At 33.1% G+C, this 24,077-nt stretch overlaps 1 protein-coding gene and 2 long non-coding RNA genes across 3 annotated transcripts; 2 read left to right on the top strand and 1 right to left on the bottom strand.

Annotated features, from left to right (window-relative positions):
• Positions 1-7,351: 7,351 nt before the first annotated feature.
• On the bottom strand, positions 7,352-9,559 carry LOC145582861 (uncharacterized). Its single transcript, XR_014099967.1, has 3 exons — positions 9,376-9,559; positions 8,566-8,653; positions 7,352-7,466 (listed from the first exon to the last, which is right to left on the bottom strand). It is a non-coding gene; the product is annotated as an uncharacterized LOC145582861 (long non-coding RNA).
• A 1,074-nt stretch (positions 9,560-10,633) lies between these two features.
• LOC145582854 (uncharacterized) lies at positions 10,634-12,203 on the top strand. Its single transcript, XR_014099965.1, has 2 exons — positions 10,634-11,132; positions 11,956-12,203. It is a non-coding gene; the product is annotated as an uncharacterized LOC145582854 (long non-coding RNA).
• A 2,944-nt stretch (positions 12,204-15,147) lies between these two features.
• On the top strand, positions 15,148-23,706 carry LOC145582846 (protein cornichon homolog 4-like). The gene is made up of 4 exons (XM_081639877.1): positions 15,148-15,447; positions 19,966-20,147; positions 23,061-23,183; positions 23,304-23,706. Exons 1-4 carry the CDS (start codon positions 15,376-15,378, stop codon positions 23,344-23,346), a joined length of 420 nt encoding a protein of 139 aa, XP_081496003.1. The 5' UTR covers positions 15,148-15,375; the 3' UTR covers positions 23,347-23,706.
• Positions 23,707-24,077: the final 371 nt, after the last annotated feature.

The raw sequence follows: 24,077 nt of genomic DNA, 5'->3' as shown, positions 1-24,077 counted from the left end.
CCTGGTGACCGGCTGGACTCTAACCTAGGTCGTGCCGTGTGTGTTGGTGATGCATCCATTTATTGCAAGAAATATGTACAAGCGGTGAAAAAAGAAAAGAGATGAGAGAGACAGAGACGGTACCTTTCAAGTTAGTATCTGAGTGTAGGCGGGACCGGCTGTATCGCTGAAGAGCAAGCCCTTTTTGCTCACGTCTGACTCAAATAAGTGACTTCTGCTCTCTCAAAGTTTTTCTCTCTTGGAAATTTTTGTAAACGTACAAAATTATGAGGGTAAAACGGCTATATATAGAGGGTAAAATTGGGGGCATTTCCGTAATTTACCCAGAAGGTGAACAGTTTCTTTGTAACAGTAAAATCACCGCCAACCGGAGCGTGACATGTGTCACAGATGCCACGTGGCGTGCCACGTCACATCTGTGAGGGGCAAATGTTTAGGGTAATTTTACCCCGCCACGTGGTCCAATCAGAGGATGACACGTGTCAGCCTCATGATGGCCCAAAGTGGACCAATCCCTGCTCGACACGTGTCATTCCAGAAAATTAGGGAAAAAGGCGACCTTCAGGCCCAAATCCCGAGAACGCCGAAAAACGGCGCAGCCCACCAATGATTAGGGTTCAGTGACCTAATCAGGGGCAATTCCCCAAGACCCTATAAATAGGGAGATGTCCCTCATTTTGAGGGCACGTTTTTATCATTCATTACACATTTACTCTTTGATAGAGACATCCTGAGCTTGGAATCCGAGCAGATCCCCACCTAAATTTCCGTACTCTTTATTCCTTTTCAAGTTACTAACTTGATCGTTGGAGGCGGAGCACCACTCAACAGGTGTCTCCGTTTGTTTTGCAGGTACAGCTCATCCCGGATCAGTCTTCGTGTTGTAACTCTCTCGAGGGACAAAAACACCCAAAACACTTTGGGTCTGGTTTTATGTCACAAATTTAGTTGTTAGTAATATTAATGAGATTATGAGAGAAAATATGTAAACAATTTTTTTTTTTGGAGTATAAATATTCGCACATGCACTATTTTTAAGAGTTTAAAAATGAGGCAATTAGCATTAATGAGGAAAAATTAGTAAATAAATATTTTATACAATTATCCAAATACTATTCATAAGAATTATCTCAAAACTTTTTAAAAGAGAAGATTGGAAAGCGCATCAATTAACTTGACAATTGATATATTTGCTAACATTAATGCCACTAGCTCATAAATTTAATTGCATGCTTCCTCGTTTCATTTAATTGCAATAATTTGTCTTTTTATGTTAGCTGATGCATAATTTTAACCATTAATATTATTTATTATGATAAAGTAAAAAAAGCATATAACCGATATGGTAAAAAGTTATGTTGAGATGAAAATAAGATGATCCCCCTTAAATATATTTTGCCTTACATATCAGTTAATACAGATAGACAAAAAAAAAAGCGTAAATAGTGATAAATTGTTGCGAGTAAAATAGAACAGAAAAATTAGTTCTGAAAGGAAAATTTTAATCGATGAAAGATATGGTGAGTTTGTGACCAATCCATTTCCAACATCATATCACATAATAATGTTCAATTTTCATATGTTGGTGATAAAAAAAACAATGTATTTAGTTAGTACTCTATAAATAAGTTGTGTGCAATCAAATTGATGCATTTAGGGCCTGTTCTAATAGACTGAAATCAGCTGAACTGAACTGAATTGAACTGAAATGAATATTTTATAAGAGAAGGAAATTAGGAGCTGAACTGAACTGAAATAAGCTGAAATGAACTGAACTGAAAATAAACGTATGAGAACAGGCCCGTACGTAATATAAAACAGGAAGAATAATTAGGGCCTGTTCTAATAGACTAAAATCAGCTGAACTGAACTGAACTTAACTGAATATGTTATAACACTACTAAAATTTAACGTTTTTGCGACCGCCTCTAACGGTCGCAAAAAATAGCAAAAACGGTCTCATAATTGCGACCGTCAACGGTCGTAATGCGGTGGTCGTAGCAAAAAAAAATTATTACGACCATTTGGCGGTCGCATATTTTTTGCGACCGTTTTTATTAATTTCAACGACCTGATAGATAACGGTCGCAAATTTTACAAATTGCGACCGGTTACAAAAGCAGTCGCAAATCTGGATTTAGCAACGGTCTTAGGCGGTCGCTAAAAAAAAATAGAACAAAAAAAAAAGAAAAAAAATGAAGCCACTTCCTGAACTTCGCAGCCTACCCCACCACCACTTCTCACCCAAACCCTCTTTACCCACCACCACTGGCCACCCTAAAACACCACCATCCACCGCCCAGCCTTAACCACCTTTACCCACCATCACCACCACCCATATTCAACCCAAAAATTGTATAAATTTATCAAAAAAAATTAAACCAAAAAAAAAATACCCACAAAAGTTCAAACAAAATTACACAAATCAAACCAAAAATTGAATAAAAATTAAATCAAAATTCGAACAAAATATAACCCACAAAAACTAATTAAAATTTGAACAAAAATCAAACAAAATCAAACCCACAAAAACTAACAAAAATCGAACAAAATCAAACCCACAAAAATTAACAAAAAAAAAATTAAACCCAGCAAAATTGAAACCCACAACGAACAAAAATCACAAAAAATTTCGAACAAAATTCGAACCAATAGCCGAAAAACAAATCAACAAAATTCGAAAAAAACTTTGAACCAAAATTTAAACAGAAATTCGAACAAAACTGAAATGAAACAACAAAAATCGAAAATAAAACAATTTAAAAAAAAAAATCAGAAAATCAACATACCTTTCCTAATATTTCTTCCTCATGGGGTTTATATGCTCAAATTCGACCATGAAAACTCCAGATCTGGAGTTTTCATGGTCGAATTTGACCATGAAAACCGAAATTCTTGAAAAGGATGGTGGCGGCGCGGCTCGTTCATTCGTTGCTTGCTTGTGATGGTGGGGCTTGATGTGATGGCTTAATGAAGAAAGGAGATGAAGAGAAAGAAAGAGGAGATAAGAAAGAAAGAAAGAGGAGAAGAGAAAGAGGAGATGAAGAGAAAGGAGGGCGTGAGAAGGGAGAAGGAAGGAAGGCGTGATCTGAGAAGGGAGTAGGAAGGAGAAGATGGAGAAAATGAGGAGAGATAAAAATGATGAGAAGAAATGGCTGCTCCAACAAAGATTAGGGTTAGGGTGGGTTGCGCAGCACTTTTATACTCCATTTTATTAAAAAAAAATCATTACTTTATTTAGCGGTCGTAAATGGTCGAAAATTGCGACCGTTTCTATAACGGTCGTAATGGTTGCAATTTGCGACCGGTTTTGGCGATCGCAAATGGTCACAAATTGCGACCGTCGTAAATGTCGCAATTTGCGACGCTTTTTGACGGTCGCAATAGAATTGTTTTAATTTAGAATTATTTTTAACATATATATTATTTTTAAGAAATTTTAAAATTCTTTTGCGATCGTTAAATAGCCTAAAAGCGGTCGCAAATCTACAACTGCCTTAAAAACGGTCGCAAATATTATATTTTGCGACCGTTTTAATGACGGTCGTAATTTGACCGAAGTTTAGTAGTGTAAGAGAAGGAAATTAGGAGTTGAACTGAAATGAACTAGCTAAACTGAACTGAACTGAAAATAAACGTATGAGAACAGGCCCTAAGCTAAGCTATGGATTCCATCATTTTAGCTTAAGCTTACAAATATTACTCCCTTCGTTTTTTTTTAAAAGCATCACTTGGTGATCGATGAGCAAAATTTTAAGACAGTAATATAATATTGTGAGTGGGTGAATCAATAATCAATAATCATCAATAATTAGGGCTGCAAACGAACCGAATTCAGCCGAGTTTTGGTCTGTTCGAGCTAATAAGCTTGATAAGAATTATTCGTGTTCGAATTATCTCGAGCTTGAACGAGCTTTTAAAAATCTTTTTCAAGCTTGGCTCGTTAAGAATTTGGCTTGTTCGAGCTTTGTTGACGAACACACTCGTTTGCATTACGATTATAAATTCAAGTGTAAACAAGTTTAAATCGGGCTTAATTTATTACACGAGCCCTGATTTATATCATTAATAATGATTTTTTTTTCAAGTTCCAACGCATCTATTTTATGCAAAAAGGTAATTACGAGTTTTTATGATTATATATGATGAAATAATTAGTACTTTTAACAAATATGTATGAGTAAAAGATATATAAATTGTCCGAGTTTTTATTTGGGTGTGAAAAAACTTATGAATGAACTTAAACAAGTTGTTTTCATGAACATTATTGAGTCGAACATGATATTGTTCGAGCTTTATTCATCTATTTGACAAGCTTAAGACTTTTGTTCAAGCTTGTTTGTTAGCTTAACAGACGAGTTTTGACCGAGCTTAGCTTGTTCGCAAGTAGTTTATGAACATATCGACTCATTTACACCTCTATCAATAACAATCAATTAATTAATATATATATATATATACTAAAAGACACACCAGTAATGACATGTGTAATATTCTGGCGTGTCCTTAGTTTTTTTTTTTTTTTTTTTTTTTTTTAAAAAAAAAAAAAATTCTATTAAAGAAACAAATCTTATAAATAATAGTCCACTAACCTTATACAATATAATTACTTAAAATAAAAAAATATTTGACATATCTTTAACACATAATATTTGTATAGCTATAAAAAAAAAACATAACTTAATTTTGATCATAATCTACATCATTTTATATCTAAGATATTTTTCGTAATCCTTTATTTTGATCATAATTTATAAGCTTCATTTATGTAATTTTTTTTCTTTATATAAACCTAATTATAATGATGGTTTAATAAAGATTATTGATAATTACCGTGCATGCACTAGTACAAAACTAACCTCAAGTAACACCCAAAAAATGTTACATAACGTGGTAAAAGTGTTATTATAGACAATAGGTAACACTTTATTGGGTGATACTTCCGCCCATGTTACCTAAGGTTATATGTAGCACTTTGGGTAACATATGGTAACACTTTCAAAAGTGTTATTATAAACCATCTTATGTAACACTTTTTCTATTATTAGTATCATTTTTAAAGTGTTACTTTTTATATCTTATGTAACACTTACTTATCTTTAGTAACATTTTTTATCATATAGTATCACTTTATCCGATATTATGTATCACTTTTTCGAACTAATATAACACTTTGTTGATTATTAGGTAACATTTTTCTATCATATTTTGACATATAGTAACACTTTATTCAGCATTATGTATCACTTTTTGCAAACTAATGTGATACCATATTAATTAATAGGTATTATTATTATTATTATTATTATTATTATTATTATTATTATTATTATTATATAAAAATAATATGTCACAACAACTATGAATTACAAATTACATATATGATAGCCAGCAATTTGGATTGATAAATTTCATAATTCTTACAAAAAAAAATCCATAAACACCAATTTTAATGTTTGGCCAAACAATATAATAATACAACAAAGAAAATCAACTTCGATCTCTAACTTAGAAAAAGTGAGGAAATAAGATAAACTTCTGAATTTCAAAAACCAGTCAACGACGTAAACAACATTAATAACAACACCTAGCTAGCAAAACGACAATAGTAGTAACAGAAGCTGCCAGTAGCAGTATGTAGCAGCAAACAGCAGTGGCAACAAACAACCGCAGCAGACAATACTAGTAGTGGCAACAACCAGCAATAACAGAAGTCAGCAGCAGACAGCACTAGCAGTGGCAGCAACCAACAGTAGCAGAAGTCAGCAACAGACAGTAGTAGCAGTAAAAAATAGCCGTAGCAGCAACAAAACAGCAGTAGCAGCAGCAAAACAACGGTAGCAGCAGCAAAGCAACAGTTACAGTAAGTGCCTCTTATAGCATCATCACTTGTTACCCCAATTCTTCATCTTGATCCATTTGATCTTGTGTGAAATCATCATATATCAAAAAATTAGAACAAAAGTGAAATAAAACAATAATAAGAGTTAGTGCTTTTTAAAAGAGAATATAGGCATAAACTACAATCTGGGTTGCTACTTGGGTTAGTTCCTACTGCATGTATACAAGTACAACAGGTGGTGGACTGGGATTCATGGTGATCCATTGTACAAGGTTGGACACTAGTTTACTGTGCAAACTGGTCAAGTGTACAATGTGCCTACTTCACTGCCTGAGAAACTCCTTAACTGTTTATGAGATTATACTTGATTAAATGTTACAGTTATCTTTCAAAATGTATAGAGTATAAAGTAACAACAACACTGCGTTTTATGAGATGTTAAGATGTAACCAAACCCTTAGTTATACAAAGCATCTTCCATTCACATTTTGTGGCATTTCAAGGTTTAACAATGGAAATTGCTTTATAAAATATCGAGTTTAACCCCATCCTAGAAAAAAACCCATCTCAACAAGAAGTTGAAAAGGCAAGAACTTTTAATTCATACAAATTTACTTTTGTGCCCTTACGGAGAGTTTACACACATATAGTATATCACTTCTCAGTCAAGTGTTACAAACTTTTAAGTTTTAATTTCAACCTCATGTACGTATGTCATCTCACATGGCTTGATTTTGTAAATAACATTACAATATCCCACAAAAGCTTTCACAAGTAACTAATCGTTGAAATTTGCTTCACAAGTAAACTTTTAGCGTACGTTTAAGCGTTGACTTATTCAACTACAATCTTGATTCTTGAAAGTTACCAAGTGATATCATGCAACAAAGCATACAAGAACAACTTGATAATGCCAACAATAATAGAGAAACAAAGTCTAAGGGGGGACCAAAGTTGGTTAAAAGGATATGATTCTGTAATAATGATGTTAATTTTTAAAAATGTGAAAGAGATTTATGCACAAGCAAACAAGAGTTTGGAGAGAGATTAGTTACACTCAGAAATCATCAAAAGAAGCACATAATTTAGAGGAAAAACCATCAGTAAAAAAAACAGCTTATAAACACTTAACATTACCTTAGCATGATGGTAAACAAACATGTTTTGGTGTGAGAAAACATAAGAATTATTGATAAAATAATTCTGATACAATTCTATTCAAATATTACTCAAAATCTTCATTTGTGAGCATGCCAAGCGGACTGATATGCTCTTTAGTGATAACAAACAATCAAATGATTCAACTTAGCTAGTCTGTTATGCCCCCATGGCCCCAGCTCTCCCTTAATTTGATTTTATATAGAATAACTCTCATTTTCTATTAAGTAGTGAAACTATCACCCACTTTGTCATTCAGTTTAATGTCCTTTTGAAAGACCAAACTCATAGACATAGAAACTCAACGACAATACTTAAAAGAAAAGGTTTAAAGCAAAGTAAAACCTTCAATCCACTACTAATCTCGGCTATAGAGTTTCAAGGCCTCGAGAATCTTATTGTTCTCCTCTTCTATCCATTGCTCACGTTGCTTGGTTATTGTGTAAGGCTTTCGAGTCTTTAGCAGCTAAAAATAAAATAGCAAGGTAGTATAAGATTATTCTTCACTCCGTACCATAGTAAAACATAAGTCAATATTATGAGTTTCATTCGTTTCAAAGCACGAAAAAAAGAAGAAACCAAACTAGAGATCAATGTATTCAATTTTAACCAAACAATTCAAACAAAACCTAAAAGACGCTTTACATAACAGCGACCAACAGCAACACCGATTGACTGCAATACCAACACCGACTTAATTGTTTTCAAAGTTTCATTCGAACACATATCATTTAGCCAACCAAAAGTTATCTTGGTAGGTGCAACATTGGTCATGAATAAACTTTTTACTCGTAATTATCAGCTGAAGGTAGAGAAGCTGAATACAATCTAAGTGCAAAGCCAACATATACCGGCATGACAATATGAGAGGAACCCTTCTGTTGTGACTAACTTTCATTTAATTAACCACAAGAATCTAAATTTCTTCATAAAATAAGCAGGCATATTTTTAATAAGTTGTAGGCTAGCTCTGATAAAATATATCATACGAAGTATATCTTAATGAGTTGATAATAATAAGCTTGATAAAATTTTGTAGAATTAATCATAAGCGGCTAAATTGGATTGTGGAATAAATAAAGTAAAATCAAATTATATATTCCGTATATAAGCATATTACTATAAATGATTAATTAAATTAGATTAATGCCAAAGTTACGAAATGAACCAACAAGAAATATACTTACACATATAGTTGAAGCAAAACCCATGAAAGCAATTAATTCAACATTATATGGCATTCGAAATTTCTTGTTACACCAAGTTTGGAGTCACAGGGAGTTTACACTTAAAATTTAAAAGCTACGTGAAGTGCTTAAACTGATTCATTTGAGAAATTGCTAACCTTTACACACGCAATTAACTCCTTACTCCTCAAAAGAGTCAATAATAGATTAATATATTAGCTTTTAAACAAGCAATTATAAATTCTTAAATTACAGAAGTATGGTTATACAAATATTAAAGCACATTTGACAAATATAACAATGAATTGATAGCATTCTATAAAATTAAGTAGTTGCAAAGCATATGTATATATAACTATAATAAGGTAGAAAAATAACCTGATTAGACATTACGGAACTCCCACTCAATTGATTAAGCTTCAAAACTTTGATTGCGTTCATATTGGAATATTCCTTCCTAGTTTAGCTTACCAAATCACATAAGAAGCAATTAATTCAAAATTAGATGGCAATCAAAATGTCTCATTTACACTGAGTATCCTGCCACAGGAAATTTAATCTTAAAGTTCAAAAGATACGTACAGTGAAGTGCTCAAACCAACAATTCAGTTGAGAAATTGCTAAGCTTTACACACACAATCAACTCCTTACTCCTTAATTCAGTCAATATATAGATAAGCTTCTCACCCAGATCCAAATTTTTCATACCCAAAAAAAATCTGATCAATGTTAAACTAAAATTTAACTTAAAATAAAATTGGGTACCTCAAAGACCAAATAAACCCCACTTAACGAATCAAATTAAATAAACCAAATACGATTAGATTAAGCAATTGGTTCATCAATTAATGAGTGGGGCATTGACGATACGCCCAAATAACAAAATCTAAATTGAATTAAAGGGCGTCAAAGCATGAAATCGGGGAATTTTGAAAAGTAAATTGGAAGTATAGTAGAAAATTAAAGGGTGGGTGAAACAATCAATCAATATTAACATATTATTTTGGCAAAAAAAAAAAAACAATCGCTCATTGTAATTTGTCATGAGTTCAGAGATTATATCCAATAGTTTAATAGTCTATCTTAGAATAACCCCAAATTGATTATACTCATAAGCAAATTTCGATAAACCCTAAATTTTTAAATTGATGTTCAACGATTAATTACAAAAAAGAAAGATAATCTTACCAATCTTACCACATAAGTAGTTTTAACCACCAAATGGACGATCGTAGTGGTTAATTTGATAGGGAAGATGTAGACCATGTTAAAGGAAGAAGGCAGATGAAAGCGAAACGTATAATATGTACTACAGAAGTAAAAGGCATGGCTAAGACTCGTGTGCTCATGGGGAACCGCCTTGGTTGGCCAGTTGGTGGAGACATGGGGTGGCCGGTGAGAATTTCGTTGGCTAATGGGTGGCCGTAGGCGTGGGGGTGGGGTTGACGGTGGTTCGGTGAGTGATAAATTGATTTTTTAAGATAGGGAGTTGGGAAAGAGTAAAGGAGGGAGAGTCATATGAAGTATTGAAGTAAGAACCTTTTTTTTAAAATTTTTTTTTTTTAACCAATGATATACAATCAAAGTGTTACAACTAAGTGCTACCTAATATAAAAGTGTTACAGCCAAGTGTTACGTAAACCTAAAGTGTTACACGGGTGTTACTTATATATCGAATAACTTTATAACATTGAAAGTGTTACCGTTTGGTGTTACCTAATGTCACTTTTGTACTAGTGATGACACGAGAACTAACCTAGTAATCTATTATACTACCTCCGTTACAAGTTATGTGCAACGATTAGACATTTTCCCTCTCTGCTTTATGTCAAATCGTTGCACATAACCTGTAACAGAGGTAGTAGTAAAAGTAAGAAGGGACCATAAAAGAAAAGGTATGTGTGAAAGACTAGATCTTTTTATTATTTAAGTGTGGACCATAAAGGAGAGAGAAATGATAAAGAATTTAAATGTGGTTTAAAGTAAGAAAGAGAAATGATAAAATATAGTATGAAGGTACCAAATGTAAAAGTGATGTATTTATAAAAGAAACATCTATAAAAAGGAAGTGATGTACTAAAAAAAAACCCGGTTTGTCTTATGTGTGGTTGGTCATACCGTGTGACAATGTGACCACTTATAAAATATTAAAGTAACCCTTGTAACACTGATTAAGTAAACCTCTAAAACTTATTGAGTAACTCCTATAACAGTGACAAAGTAACTCTTTTAATACTGACCATGTAACCCCTATTACACTAACGAAGTAAGGTAAATATTGTATAACAAATAATGCAATCCATCCCTATCATTATATATATCATGCTATCATTGAATTTTGAAATTACTCTATGATGCTATGTGCTATCATTGTCCTTTGAACGCATAAATAAAAGATGACAAGATCAACAAAATCTGTAACAACAAACAAACACTACTCAGAAACTTCACGTTCATTCGCCTGTTCGCCATATAACTCCATCAAACAACCGTTGGCCTCTATTTTTTTTGGCTCATCACTTTCGACGAAACTTCGCCTCCTAAACTCTTCTCCCATATACAACAACTATATAAACACCAAATAAGCAATGTACATCAAAACTATCTTACAAAACATGTGGCCAACATATATAATTCGCACCGAGATCTTACGAATATACAATACACTGGTAATCTAGGATAAATGATGTACCATCCCATACAAAATCATGATCATCCTGCCAAGCCGCTTGTTCGCAGGCGGCTGACGAAGTTGCTGATAAGCGTAACGGTTCAGGGAAGAGTTGGGTCGGTTCAGATGATTATGTCGTCGGAGAATACCGTAGGACAATTGATAAAGGCGGTGTTAGAGGTGTATCAGAAGGAGAGGAGAAGGCCTTTGTTGAGTGAGAATAATAATCATCCTAGTTGCTTTGAGCTTCATTACTCCCCTTTCAGCCTTCAAAGTAAGTTTTTGTTTGTGCAATTATACTAATAATTTATATCTTGTAGATAGTAGATGTCTGACTTGCTTATCAAAAACTTTATTTTTCCTATAAAAAAAAAATGAAGTAAATCGAGTTATATTTCCCATTTTAGAGGAAGTTGCAATATATCGTCTTATCAAGTAGTAATATGTAAATAAATTAACAATTGTTTCTAGTCGATCAACGTCAATTTTTATAAATAAATAAAAAATTATGAGATCCATATATGACAAAAAGCTATTGATTTATTTACATTTTGAATATTATTTAATAAACAATTTTTGTTTATCAAGGAGATAAACTTGTATTTTCTTCCCATTTTATGTGTTAATCAAATGATCATGTACTCAAGTGAAAGTTTAGTGACCAATAAATTGCTTAATTATTCTTGCTTGAAATTTATTGTATGCTATAATTCCTCAACATTGCATATTAATCTTATCTAATTAATAAGGGGCAAAGTTAAAAATTCTCTGAAAAAAAAGGGACAAAGTTAAAAATTTGTAAAAGTTTTTCTATCACAAATGTCAACACTCTAATCTTATTTATCATGTGTGCTGTGTTCTTTATTTTAATAGTTTCAATGACTAACTAAAAATGTTTACAACCAATAAAGTGTTGGCTCAGACACTCAATTGGTAAGTTTCTTACTTCAAATTCTAAATTTTAGGATTCGAAGCCTACCAAGTAAGGGTGTTTGGGGTAGAAATTCTCTTATCCTCCCCTCTACTTTTGAATGTTTGACCTATAAATACTGAACTAAAAAACCGATCCTCACCAATTCAAAATTGTGGTTTTGCAGGCTTGAAACAAGAGGAGGAACTAAAAAATTTGGGCTCAAGGAAATTCTTTTTGTGTCAGAAGCCTGTTAAAGAATGCTATGCAGGAACAACATGCATCAGCCAATCAGAAAAGATGGACTTATTTCCATTTCTATGGGCCAAGTTCATGGAGCTCTTGCTTTAAATATTGATAACGAAATCTCTGTACTGCAACCAATTGCCATAGCAAGCTTTTTAAATATTATTAGACGATACATTGATAATTTGATATAGGACATTTTGTAGCTTTTTATAATACAGTACTATGTAAGATTTATATAGGAATCATAATTCACATTTCACAATAATAACATTGTACCAAACTATCAATAAATATGTATCATATATATATAGCAAGTTAGCAACTAGCAAGTGATCAACTTTTACCTGTTTTAAGAAAAAGGAAATTTGAGGTTTAAACTCTGTTTTCTTTCATTATTTAGGCATTTTAGCAATCAATATCATAAACAAACCTCCGTTCTTTTATTAAAGTCTCATTTCTAATACTTATTACTCACATAATAAACATAAATGAAACTCTAATAAAAGAACGGCGGGAGTATATCTATATATATATTAAAACCCAAGGCAAGAAATGTAATCATGCCACGTGTCATGAATTGATAAATGATGTGGGTCATGTACTCATGTGATTCATGTCATATTAAAATTGATCATTAATTTTTTCCTCACAAAAAATTAATGCTCATAAATTCTTATTTTTTAATCCCCATTCTTTCGTTTGCTCATCCATACTTTGAAGAAATTTATAATGGTCAATAAAAATTCCTTTAACAAATAAAATAGACTAATATGAAGTATAAAAGTTAGGTTACTACATATTTCATAATGAATTTTGATAGTGTTTAATAAAAATTTTAAAAAAATGATTTTTTTAAAAAAAAAATTATAAAACCACCAATAGATTTCACTTTAATTTATTAAAGTTTTTTTTTTGAAACAATTTACTATAGTTTTTTATATAAAAAAATAACCCGGGGCATCGCTCGGGCCTCAAACTAGTTATTATTTAAAAGTGGTATTAATAAGCATTAATCATATACTGATATACTCATTCTATAAGAAGTTGAGGTGATTGAGTAGTGACATCGCTCTTACCTTGTACACCTGAGATCTAGGATCAAACGAGTGATTTCCCTTATCTCCCTCCTTGATCAAATGAGTCCCCTTCTTCGTACCATTAAAAAATTATATACTTATGCTATAAATATCGTGCAATAGATACGTTGAACTTATATAACATGAAAACGTATGCGAGTACAGATTAAATATGGACACGAAGAAACAGTTGTACATTTGGAATTCATGGGATATAGTGCGGAAAACCATCTTCGACAATATTAAATTGTAGTTTAATTTTTATTTTAAGAATCTTGTTAAGTAAAAACCACCAAAGAGTATGATCTCTTTTTACATATAATCAGTTATCTAACTTATTCTTAAACTTATGAGAACTTGCATAAACTTATCATAATTTATCTTAGTTGTAAATAGAGCTTATATTGCCCTAATTGAATCTCATAATAAAGGTTTATTTTTCTTAAAATATTAAGTACAAAATTGTAAACAAAACATGCATATATGATTCAAACAAACTTCATTGTGTCTCCACTCTTGAAATTCCACCCTATCTCACCTTTTTCATCAACAACAAGCTCCATCTTGCTCACCTTGGAGGCACAACCCACCATTTCTTCCAAACTTTACTTCAACGGCTCAATTCAACATAATTAATCAACAATGAGAATCATCATTCTAAAGATCATTAGCAATATACTAATTACGCACACTTTCAACCTGGAGAAGGCTAGAGTTTCTTTTTTTAGCCGAAGCATTTGCTTTTCACAAGGTCATATTTCTTGTGGTAAAACAAGACATCACATACATTGAAGGCGTCTTTCCAAAAAAAAAAAAAAAAAAAAAAATTACATTGAAGGCAACAACCTCAATGTTATACCCAAGCTAAGCTTGATCTAGGGAAAATGAGAGCACCTTCCAATCATGAGGTTGGAGGTTCAATCCTCATTAGAGACAATTTGGGGGGCGAGAGTCCCTTACACCTTTCCTCCACTCTCCCAAAATGTCTAGCCCGCTAAGTCGAGTTTGGTTGACCTGTTAGGGGTTTCAGCACTAACCCTTTCAAGCCTTCATCTAACCTTTAAAAAAAAAAAAAATCAACCTCATTGTTATGCTTGGCTAAAAGTTTTTGGGTAGCCCTATCACACTATAGTTATGTTATTGCAACATTCGTCTTCTTCTCAACAATTATAAATAATGGAGTATTCAACACATCTATTACGAGGCAAATTGGATAGTGACTTATTTGTTAATCTCGATTAAGAAGGAGCTCTAGTTTATCTTCTTGGTAAACAAAATATGTTTATCAATTGGAAAAATTGAAATAAATCTATAATTTTACCTAGTCAGCATGTCATATTTATTTACAATTTTGCCATTTGATAAACATCTACTACATATTTTTTTATATATTTTTTTATTTTTTATCAAAAAGATAAATTTGTATCTTCTCATTGATTAATTAGCGATAATATCCATGGATGAGGTACATTGTAGCTTGTACCACTACCAACTCCACTACAATCCCTATTCTAGTTTTTAACACCGTAGTAGTTCCCATAACTCGATAAGAAGCACTTCCATAGTTGCATAGAAGTAGTATCCCAATGAGCATGGTGGCATGTAAAAGAGTTGTGAACTAGTTCCACTTCAATACCTCCATTAGATTCGTTAAACTTAGACTAACTCCACTTAATAAAAATGGAAACCAACTACTTAGGGGCGTTTGGTTCACAGAGTGGTATGGGGTTGGAATCAGGAATGGGGTTAAGGTGGTATCGGGTTGGAACTTGATACTTAATACCATGTGTTTGGTTTAATTCTGGAATGGAATATCTCACTTTTTTCTCCTTTTATTTGATACCTAAGGGAATGGAATGAGCCAAACCCACCTCCCCCCAAGGTTTCTAAACCCCATACCTCATGGGTTTGAAATTCATATTTTTGACAACCAAACATATGGTATGGGTTTTAGTCATTCTAAACCCATACCTCATACCTATATTTCGTGAACCAAACGCCCCCTTACTAAGTTGTAAAATACCCCGTTAATAGTATTAAATTAAACTCCTCTTCTTACTAAAAACAGAACAAATTACCTGTCTTTCATCTTTTCTTCACACGATTCTTTCCCACGACTTCACGGCAAAACACCCCACCTTCAAGGTCGTCGTCCCAATTTCTTCCCCTCTCTTTCTCTCTCCTCTCATCGGAAAACACCGTCGTCGTCTTCGTCGTCGTTATCTAATAGAGTGACAGAGGAGAGAGAAAGTTACAGAGTATTCCATTGAAGAAATAAGATCATGCTCGCTCTTTTCGCATGGCTGCTTTCCTTCTTTGTCGTCATCGCCCTTCTTGTCGTCGTTGTTTACCAGGTTCCCTTTTTTCTCTCTCCTCTTTTTGATTTTGGGAATTGCGTTTCTATTTTGTTTCGATTTTTTTATTATTATTATTTCAATTGAATTTCCTTTATTTGATCCTTTGATTATTAATGTGAACATTTTTGGGAATATAAGGTTTAGATTTTGAGAATTTTAATATGTATTTTGGTTGAATTTGCGTTATCTGATAGAACTAAAAATTAATAAAAATTGTTCATTTCAAGTTTTTTGGGGTTAGAATTAGAATTGTAAGTTGGGAAGCGTTATATTTAGGATTTAGGCAAGTGTGAGAATGCATTCATTTTTATGGGCTTTAATTGAATTAAAACACTGTAGAAAAGCTATGGATTTTGGTTGTGTAATTGGGTTAGATTACTGATTTGGAGAAAGAAAGGTGATATGGAGTAACTTTTTCGGTAGGCAACCAGAATTGGAAATGGTTGGTATATTGGAAGATTGATGAATCGTGTATTCGTGTTATAATTGGGAATTTGGGATAATGTTTTGTTGAGATATTGGAGTACTATGGAAGTCTTAGCTATTAGTGAGGGAGTTCAGTTGAGTGGCAGTGCTGGATTCTTCTGTATATTTGGATGCATCCTCATCGAAAATGCTTTATGTTGAGACGATGGTTTGATTGAGTTATATTGGGTGGAATATCTTTGTTCAATGGAGCGGATAATTTGGGGGCTTTGCCATTTTGTTTTCCTTAGCTTAAGGCTTGTCCATTTAGGGTTTGTGATGTGGAATTCGGATTATTCTTGCGTATAATCGGAGAAAAGGATTTGTTTGGATTGAATTGATTGATTTGATGGCGAATTATACTTTCTGACCGAAGTTACATACTGTGTGATTTAAGAAGTATAGAGATAGGTATATTGCTAGGTGGATTATGACTTTATGAGTTGGTTCTGTACGTAGATGGGTTTTTGAGATACTTGTTAGTAAAATCATTAAAAGATTATGATTTCGGTAGGGAATACTATTGGCTATTGTATACTTGTATGGGAGAGGAAATGAATCAGATGGAAGAAATGCATGCCTTTTATTCTCTGTTTCATTTGGATGTTTGGAATATAAAGGTCAAATCCATCTCTTGGTCTGCCGCCTTTGTCATTCATCAACATGCCATTGTTTTACATTCTATATGCAAACAATCTCACACAACTTCTTATTGATCTTAGCTTCACTTGCATCCATGTAAGTGACAAGTTACAGTTGGCTTTGAACCTCAATTTTGTTTTTACAGACAACTTATTCTTGCTTGAGGTAGACCGTCTGCTGAATTTCTTACCGGTCATGAGTTGTTGATCCATATCATACTTGTTGAATTTATCCCATTCAAAGGAAAAGTTACTATCTTGTTAAATAAGTTTTCTCTAATCTTTAAATGGAATCAACTAACTACTTTACATCTGAGTGTTCTATTAGTTTTAAACTTTTAATCTTATACTTCAAAGATTTACGAAATTTGCTAAATGACAACTTGTTCTTACAAAGACATATCTCTCTCTTGAGAATCAAGCTCTTGAAGAATAAGGATTGAATTGAGTTATGAAGGTAGAAGATTTTGGTCATGTCATTACCTCATATATATTCTTGTAGTGGACTTTTTTTGCTACTTTTTTAGCATAATTATTGCAGTCAATTTGAGTATTGATTTTTCCCCATCCCTTTGGGGCGAGGGTAGGTGGGGGGAGGGAGGTACTTTTGTCTTGCACCTAGAAAAAACATTGTATTTATGAGGCACAAATTTATAACAACTCATAGTGTGAAAACTGAAAAGTTTGCTGGAGGGAGGACTTTTGTTGCGATGAAGGAAGCTTCTGAAAGAATCAGTGGTAAACCTCATAGGGCTAATATATCTTGTATGGTGGGAGATTTTACATCTGCTTTGTTTGAGTATAACTATCCTTATGGTTTTAAGAAGGGTAAACGTATTGAAGCTGATATACAAACCTTACTTTGAGGAAACTTGCAATTGAATATGAGAGAGAGTTGCCATCTCCATGTGTTCCAAAGGAAGTCATACCCTATCTTGAAATAAACTTTGGTGAAGTGTTTGTCCTGGAAAGATATATGTGGACTTTGGAACAGTGTTTGAAGGCGCAAGGCTTTAGGGGTCATGCACCAATATATATATATATATATATATATATATATATATATATATATATATATATATATTAATGTTCTCTATGTGCGTTACTTCAATAAGGCGCACCAAGGCACATAGAGGCGTGCCTTAGGCACAGGGAACTCTAAAACGCCTTGGTGTGCCTTGAGCCTTTATACATCGCTTTGGAAGCAATCTCACTCTTTTGTGTCTCCTACATATTCTAGAAACATTTGGGTTGGAATTTTTTCTTTGTTTAGGTGATTTGGAGGTTATACTGAAATGTTTGGGTTGGAGTTTTTCCTCTGTTTAGGTAATTTGGAGGTTATACTGAAATATTTGGGCTGGAGTTTTTCCTCTGTTTAGGTAATTTGGAGGTTATATTGAAATTATGATCTGTTATAATCTCATTTAGTAGCTACAGAAGATTCTGAGAATGTTTTTCTTAGCTGCTGGGGTCTACTACATAAGGGTAGGGGTGTAAATGAGCCGAACTGAATACTACCTTGTTCATGTTGAGTTCATTTAACTTAGGCGAGTTCGAGCTCAAAAATTTGTTGAAGCTCTGTTCATTTAGTACAATATATGTTCATGAACGGTTCATGAATAGCTCGTTTATTAAATGAGTTGATAAATGAGTGATTATGAACAAGCTTAATAATAAACAAGCTTTTACAATAAACGAGCTTTAACTTTTGACATTTGAAAATCTGAAAAGTAGCATAATAATTAAATCTTAATCACGTCGTATAAACTTAAGAATTAAATTAACAAATTGTGAATAAATCAATAATTCATGAACATAAATAAACGAGTAGTTCGTGAAAATCAATAAACGAGTTGTTCATGAACATATCTGACACGAACATAGCTCATTTATTAAACAAGCTTCAAAATTTGTTCAAACTCAACTCATGTGTTAAATAAACGAACATGAACGAGCTTCAACCGAGCTCGAACCCGAGTAGTTTATTGATCGGCTTGGTCCATTTAGGAACTTGAGTAGTAGGAAACAAAAGTAAATACTGAGTGAGGAAGTTGCATGATGATGTGCTTGTGAAGGAGCTTGTGTATTGTTTTCATATCACAGGAAGTAGTGCAAGTAAGCTTTCTGTTAGCAGCTCATATAGGAACTTAGAAAGAGGACAACTTTAATGTCCTTATTTGTTTGTATATTTGTTATCGGGTGGGAAATCTCTTAGCTAGTCAAAGGTCATAAGAGTATTAGTGGAAAGTAACAGAGGAAGATTCTGAATGGTAATTGGGATAATGGTGTGCTGATTTAAACTGTTTTCATATTAAAGAAAGGCATGACCAGTGTCTATTTGGAAGCTTTTCCGGTCTTACAGGGGCAGCTACAACTTTTTATTTCTGTACCTTTTCATGTTTATGACATACTGTGTTTAAAGCTCTTCATATTTTTGATTTAAGACAATTAAATGTAAAATCAAGATGCAATTGTCTTTGATTAGCAAGGTCCTAAGTCGAGTATTTTCCAGTGTAAGTATTGGTAGACCTGTTTGTTATTAGAACGTAAGACAGAGTTGTAGGGTTAGTTTGACAATTCAATTGAAGAAGAAACTTGAAAATATATCAAATATAGTCAGGTGCTTCAAATCATCTATGGAATTGTTGCCTTCTTGTAGGGGAGGAAGTATAGCTGTCTATGATATTGTGAAGTGTAAATTATAATGCTTCATCTCTTAGGATGTGGAAAGAATTGAAAAAAGTATGTTACTGTAAGAAAATCGACGGTGGCTGTGCTTACAATTATGGTTGCAAGGATATCAATTGGCAATTTCAATCACTTATAGTTTCATGAATAGAAGCTTTTCTTGTCAGTAATCCCTTTGGAGCATTCTGTAGATCAGCCTCTCCTTCAAATATTTAATTTGTTGGCCAAAGATTGACTAATGCTATGTTTTGACTTGCTTCTGTCTTTGCGTATAAGTATTTTTTTTTTTTTCCCTTTTTGGATTATTCCTATATAATTTTTCATATCGGTTATTATCTTTAGAGAGATTTTTGATACGTATACACCTTCTAAATTTGAATGTCTCATGAAACAATGGACACAGAATGTTTTACCCGTGTTTCAGCTGTACAGATGAAATTGATAGCTATTTGCTGCTATCAATCAATCAAAGCCTTAATCCCATTAGCGGGGTTGGCTACATGAACTAAATTTGATTATTCCGTGAAGTCATTGCTGCTATGCTTGACAGTAATTATGGTGACACTGTACAGTTCTAGTTTTGCCAGAATATAGTCACTTTTCAACATAAGCTTTTTTATTTATTATTTTTAATAGTTGCATTGCCTTAGTGATAAAGATTATGTTTTACCTAAGAAATATGTTAAAAGATCTGTTCTTACTGCTCAGAAGTTTCTTGCAGCTTATGTGCTTGGCAGACCTCGAGTTTGATTACATCAACCCATATGACTCTGCAATTCGGATAAATCAAGTAGTTTTGCCCGAATATGTAATCCAAGCAGGACTTACCCTCCTTTTTCTTCTGACGGGTCATTGGATTATGGCACTTTTATGTGCCCCTTACCTCTACTACAATGTCAAAACGTAAGCTTCTTTGCTGCTTTTTTGTTTCCTTTTCTGTTTAAAGGGAGGAAGGGGAGATGCTCTTTGCAACTGTATATTTTAATTGCATTTCACTTTGGCTGTGTAGTACGAAATTCTTGTTAATTTTGTGTAGCTTCATATAAATGCGTTGTAGGTCACAATTCTTATAATGCTAGCATTCGAGTTGCTATGTTACAAATTAATGAGACAACATGTCAGAAATTGAGTTAAATTATTCTTTCGATTGATAATTTTGCATATTCTCCTTCGAGATATTAACCTAGACTCGGGCTCTGTTATCCTCAGCTTATTTAAACAATTTTCATTTTTTTTTAATTTTTAATTTGGTAAAGATAAGTTTATTTAAGCAAAAGAAATAAGCCAAGCTAGTTAGAAAGCTCAGCAAAATAAATTAGTTACAGCGAATAAAAGTTAATGCCTTGGTAGAGGTTTTTGTGGACAATTGGACATTATCCTTAGGTTATGATTATTGAAAAGCTAAGGGGTTGCTCTGTAATGATTTTATTTCTTTTTTCCATTTCGTTTCTATCCATTAATAAAATTACGTTCGGTAAAGTGGAAAGTCTAAACCACTTTTAGTGGTCTTGTCATTGTGTAAAACAGACATCCACAGGTCACACACCAAAGCAAGATATACAAAATCCCTCTATCTATATTTGTTATCTTATTCTCCACCTTTTGAGATCAACTCCAATTAATTGTAGGATTAAACTACCATAGATTCCAGCTTTCTTTCATTCATATGTTTGCTCTTATTTCTCAATCTACTACTACCACTGGCCAACTTTCTAACTTCATCGCTGGAAAATGCTTTCATTAGTAAATTAATGCAGCCCCCGAAACACTAATGCTCTTCAGTTTCTTCATCCATGGTTTTGAATCTCAGATGCAGTCACAATTGCTATGACGGTCATGGCATTACTTCTGCAGGCTGTGCGGTTGTAGTGGCTGTTTCGGGCCACAGCCTGATATTCTAGTAGTTGTAAGCTCAAAAACCTTTACAATGTGATTGCTATGCGGTGAGGTGATGCGGCCAAGATTTAATATCATTCTCTTACAGGCCTATTTTGGGTTCCCATTCTCTATCCTAGATCCTTATAGTCTTTTGGACCTGCTACTGCTGGATTTTCCACCCATCTCATCTTTCTCCTTCACTTCTGCCCCATAATAGGCATCATCTTAGACTCTAGGGAGTTCATTACTGCTGAATTCCAATTCTTGTGTATGGCTATGTATCAAGCAATTTATAAAAATTTTTAAAAAATCAATAAGCTCATGAGAAAGGGAGAGGAAGTGGTAATATTGTTAAAGTCCAAAAGAAAAAGATGTTTGAATAGAAATATGCAAATTATAAGCGTATATATTTAATTTGGTATATATCATATTTGTATTCTAAATTTCTAACAGTAGAGACAAATAGAGCATTTCCAATGGTTGCTTTTTGGACTTGCTTGCAATCAAGTAAATATATCAAGCAGGATCCTCACCATTGTAGGATATAAAAGCTTGATAGGAGGTGTAGCTCAAACTAGTAGGTAGCTTAATATTTTATTTTAATTCAATTTGAAGAAAATCAAACTCCACTTAAGAAGCAAGGAAGATACAAAACTTACATTATACTAGTATAGTTATCTATATTTACATGCTACAATGTGTTGTAGCTAACCTTTGGATTATTTTATAGTTTAAAAGTGAAGAAATTTAAAAGTTTGATTTGGCTAGGCAAGTTACCTTAACAGCTTAACTTGCTTTTGGTGCTATCCTTACATGTTCATCATAAGATCCTGAGAAAAATAAGATTTAGTTATTGTGGTGGTCTTTCTTAATAAAATTAAAATTATTGGGTAATTTTGTAGTCCAATTATTTGTTAAATTATTTATTTTCTCAAGAGTTCAAGCCTATCAACGAAAGGAGGTATTTTACGGTAAAAATGTTTGATTGATACTAATATGTAGGCTTTAAAGTCCATGGCTTATATATGTAATTCTTATTTATTTATTTTTTAAAATATACTGATAATAAAAAGACGGAGCTCTACATAATAGAGTTGGGATCTCTCTTTGGATTCCAAAGAAGGAACTATTTTTGAATCAGGTTCCAATGTATCTTACTTTCCTTGTATTGTCTCATCTGGTAAGGTTTTTTGAAGTATTGGTAGAAAACATAAAGGAGGAGAGTGTTGAAATCAACATGAAAGAAAGTGAAAGAATAAAGCAATTTATAGTTGTTCACTACTTAAATTGTTATATGCTGTGAGATGGTGGCTTGCTGCAGATAATAATGCCGGTTTGATTGACTAGAAGAATATATCCTTAAGTCAATGACTCAATTTTTTAAGCAATTTAGGTGTTGTTTGCTATCGTGTTCTATGTTTCTCAGACTCTATTTCATCTCAAGCACCTATGTTAGATCCTCTACATTCTGGTATGGGTATGGACACTTTACGCTTCTTTTTGGATCAGTGTCTATTTTAGATCCTCTACATTCTGGTATGGGTATGGACACTTTATGCTTCTTTTTGGATCAGTGTCATGGAATTTTTCTATAAAATTGGTCTAGTACCTGAGTTGAGCTACATAATCTGTGCTTATCTGTAGTGAAACGTATTCAGCTACAGAGATAAAATATCTCATTATGGGATCAAGCATAGGGCATAGCTTATTAAACCTACCTCCTATCCGTGACATTATTGTCAACCGTATCAATGTTAAGTGTGATTCGTAACCACAGTGCTGACTGCTGAACTATATCAAATACTTCCATGTTTATCCTGCTGTCATATCAGCTTGCTGGTGAATTGATTACACTCCAGTGCTGCCGGATATATAATGATGTGCTTACACAAATACAAGCTCGATTCTAAGTTCGTCTCATTCCTCTGCATTGTTTAGGTACATGGACAACAAGCACTTTGTAGATGTGACCGAGATCTTCAATTTGCTAAATTGGGAAAAGAAGAAGCGTCTTATCAAACTTGGATATCTTTTGCTTATCCTGTTCCTCTCATTATTTTGGTAATGACCTTTGCTCCAGCTTTTGAAATCGTGAATGATCATTTATTGTCAGAAAGTATATTTTTGGTTATCTAGTAATACCGTTAACTAATTAAGCTTATTCATTGTCCAATACTTCAGGATGATTTGGACTACGTTGGAAGATGATGAAGAACTCTATTAGGTCACAATTATTACTGCTGTCCCTTTTTAAGTCTTGCAACATCAAGACTGAACTTGCGGCTTCTTCAGGGACCGGGTTTTCCTGCAACTGCTAGTGGTTGTGGTGTTTCTGGATTTGGCTGCTAGTTCATTAGGCACTCACTTCATAATTGATAATGTAATTGGAAATATGTCAAAATGATAGATATTCCATTTTTTTTCTTTTGAAATTAGACGTTCATATAGATTAATCCCTAGATTATGAAGCCTTTTTTCCTTCATTTTCTTTCTTGTATTATTGGTTTCTCTTGAGCTTCTGCTCCTTATTCAAAGTTCTGTTGTGGTAAATTATTTACTTCACTCGTTTGAGCATTTTGTTGCACTATTCTCCATTTTTACACTTAATCATCCTTCATTGTCTTAGGCCTTCTTTTTTATCAGCTTATTTCCACTTATTTTAAGAATTATAAGGGTCTGTTCTCATTGACTTGACTTGACTTAACTGAGCTGAGCTGAGCTGAACTGAGCTGATTTGAACTGAACTGAAATGAATATTTTATAAGAGAAGGAAATTAGGAGTTGAACTGAACTGAATTTCAACGTATGAGAACAGACCTTAAGTCTAGATAAGGGTTATATATGTAATAAGTTCAAGAATATGCTATTGTTGCAAATTTTATCAGAGATTTAAAAGAAAAATTGTCATTTTATTTTTTATGTGGAAGCCTAATATACCAAATATAAATTTATATT

The sequence above is a fragment of the Chenopodium album genome, chromosome 2 (genome assembly GCF_948465745.1).
Source record: "Chenopodium album chromosome 2, dcCheAlbu1.1, whole genome shotgun sequence".
Taxonomy (NCBI): Eukaryota; Viridiplantae; Streptophyta; class Magnoliopsida; order Caryophyllales; family Amaranthaceae; genus Chenopodium; species Chenopodium album.
This window is presented reverse-complemented; position numbering and strand designations above follow the sequence as displayed.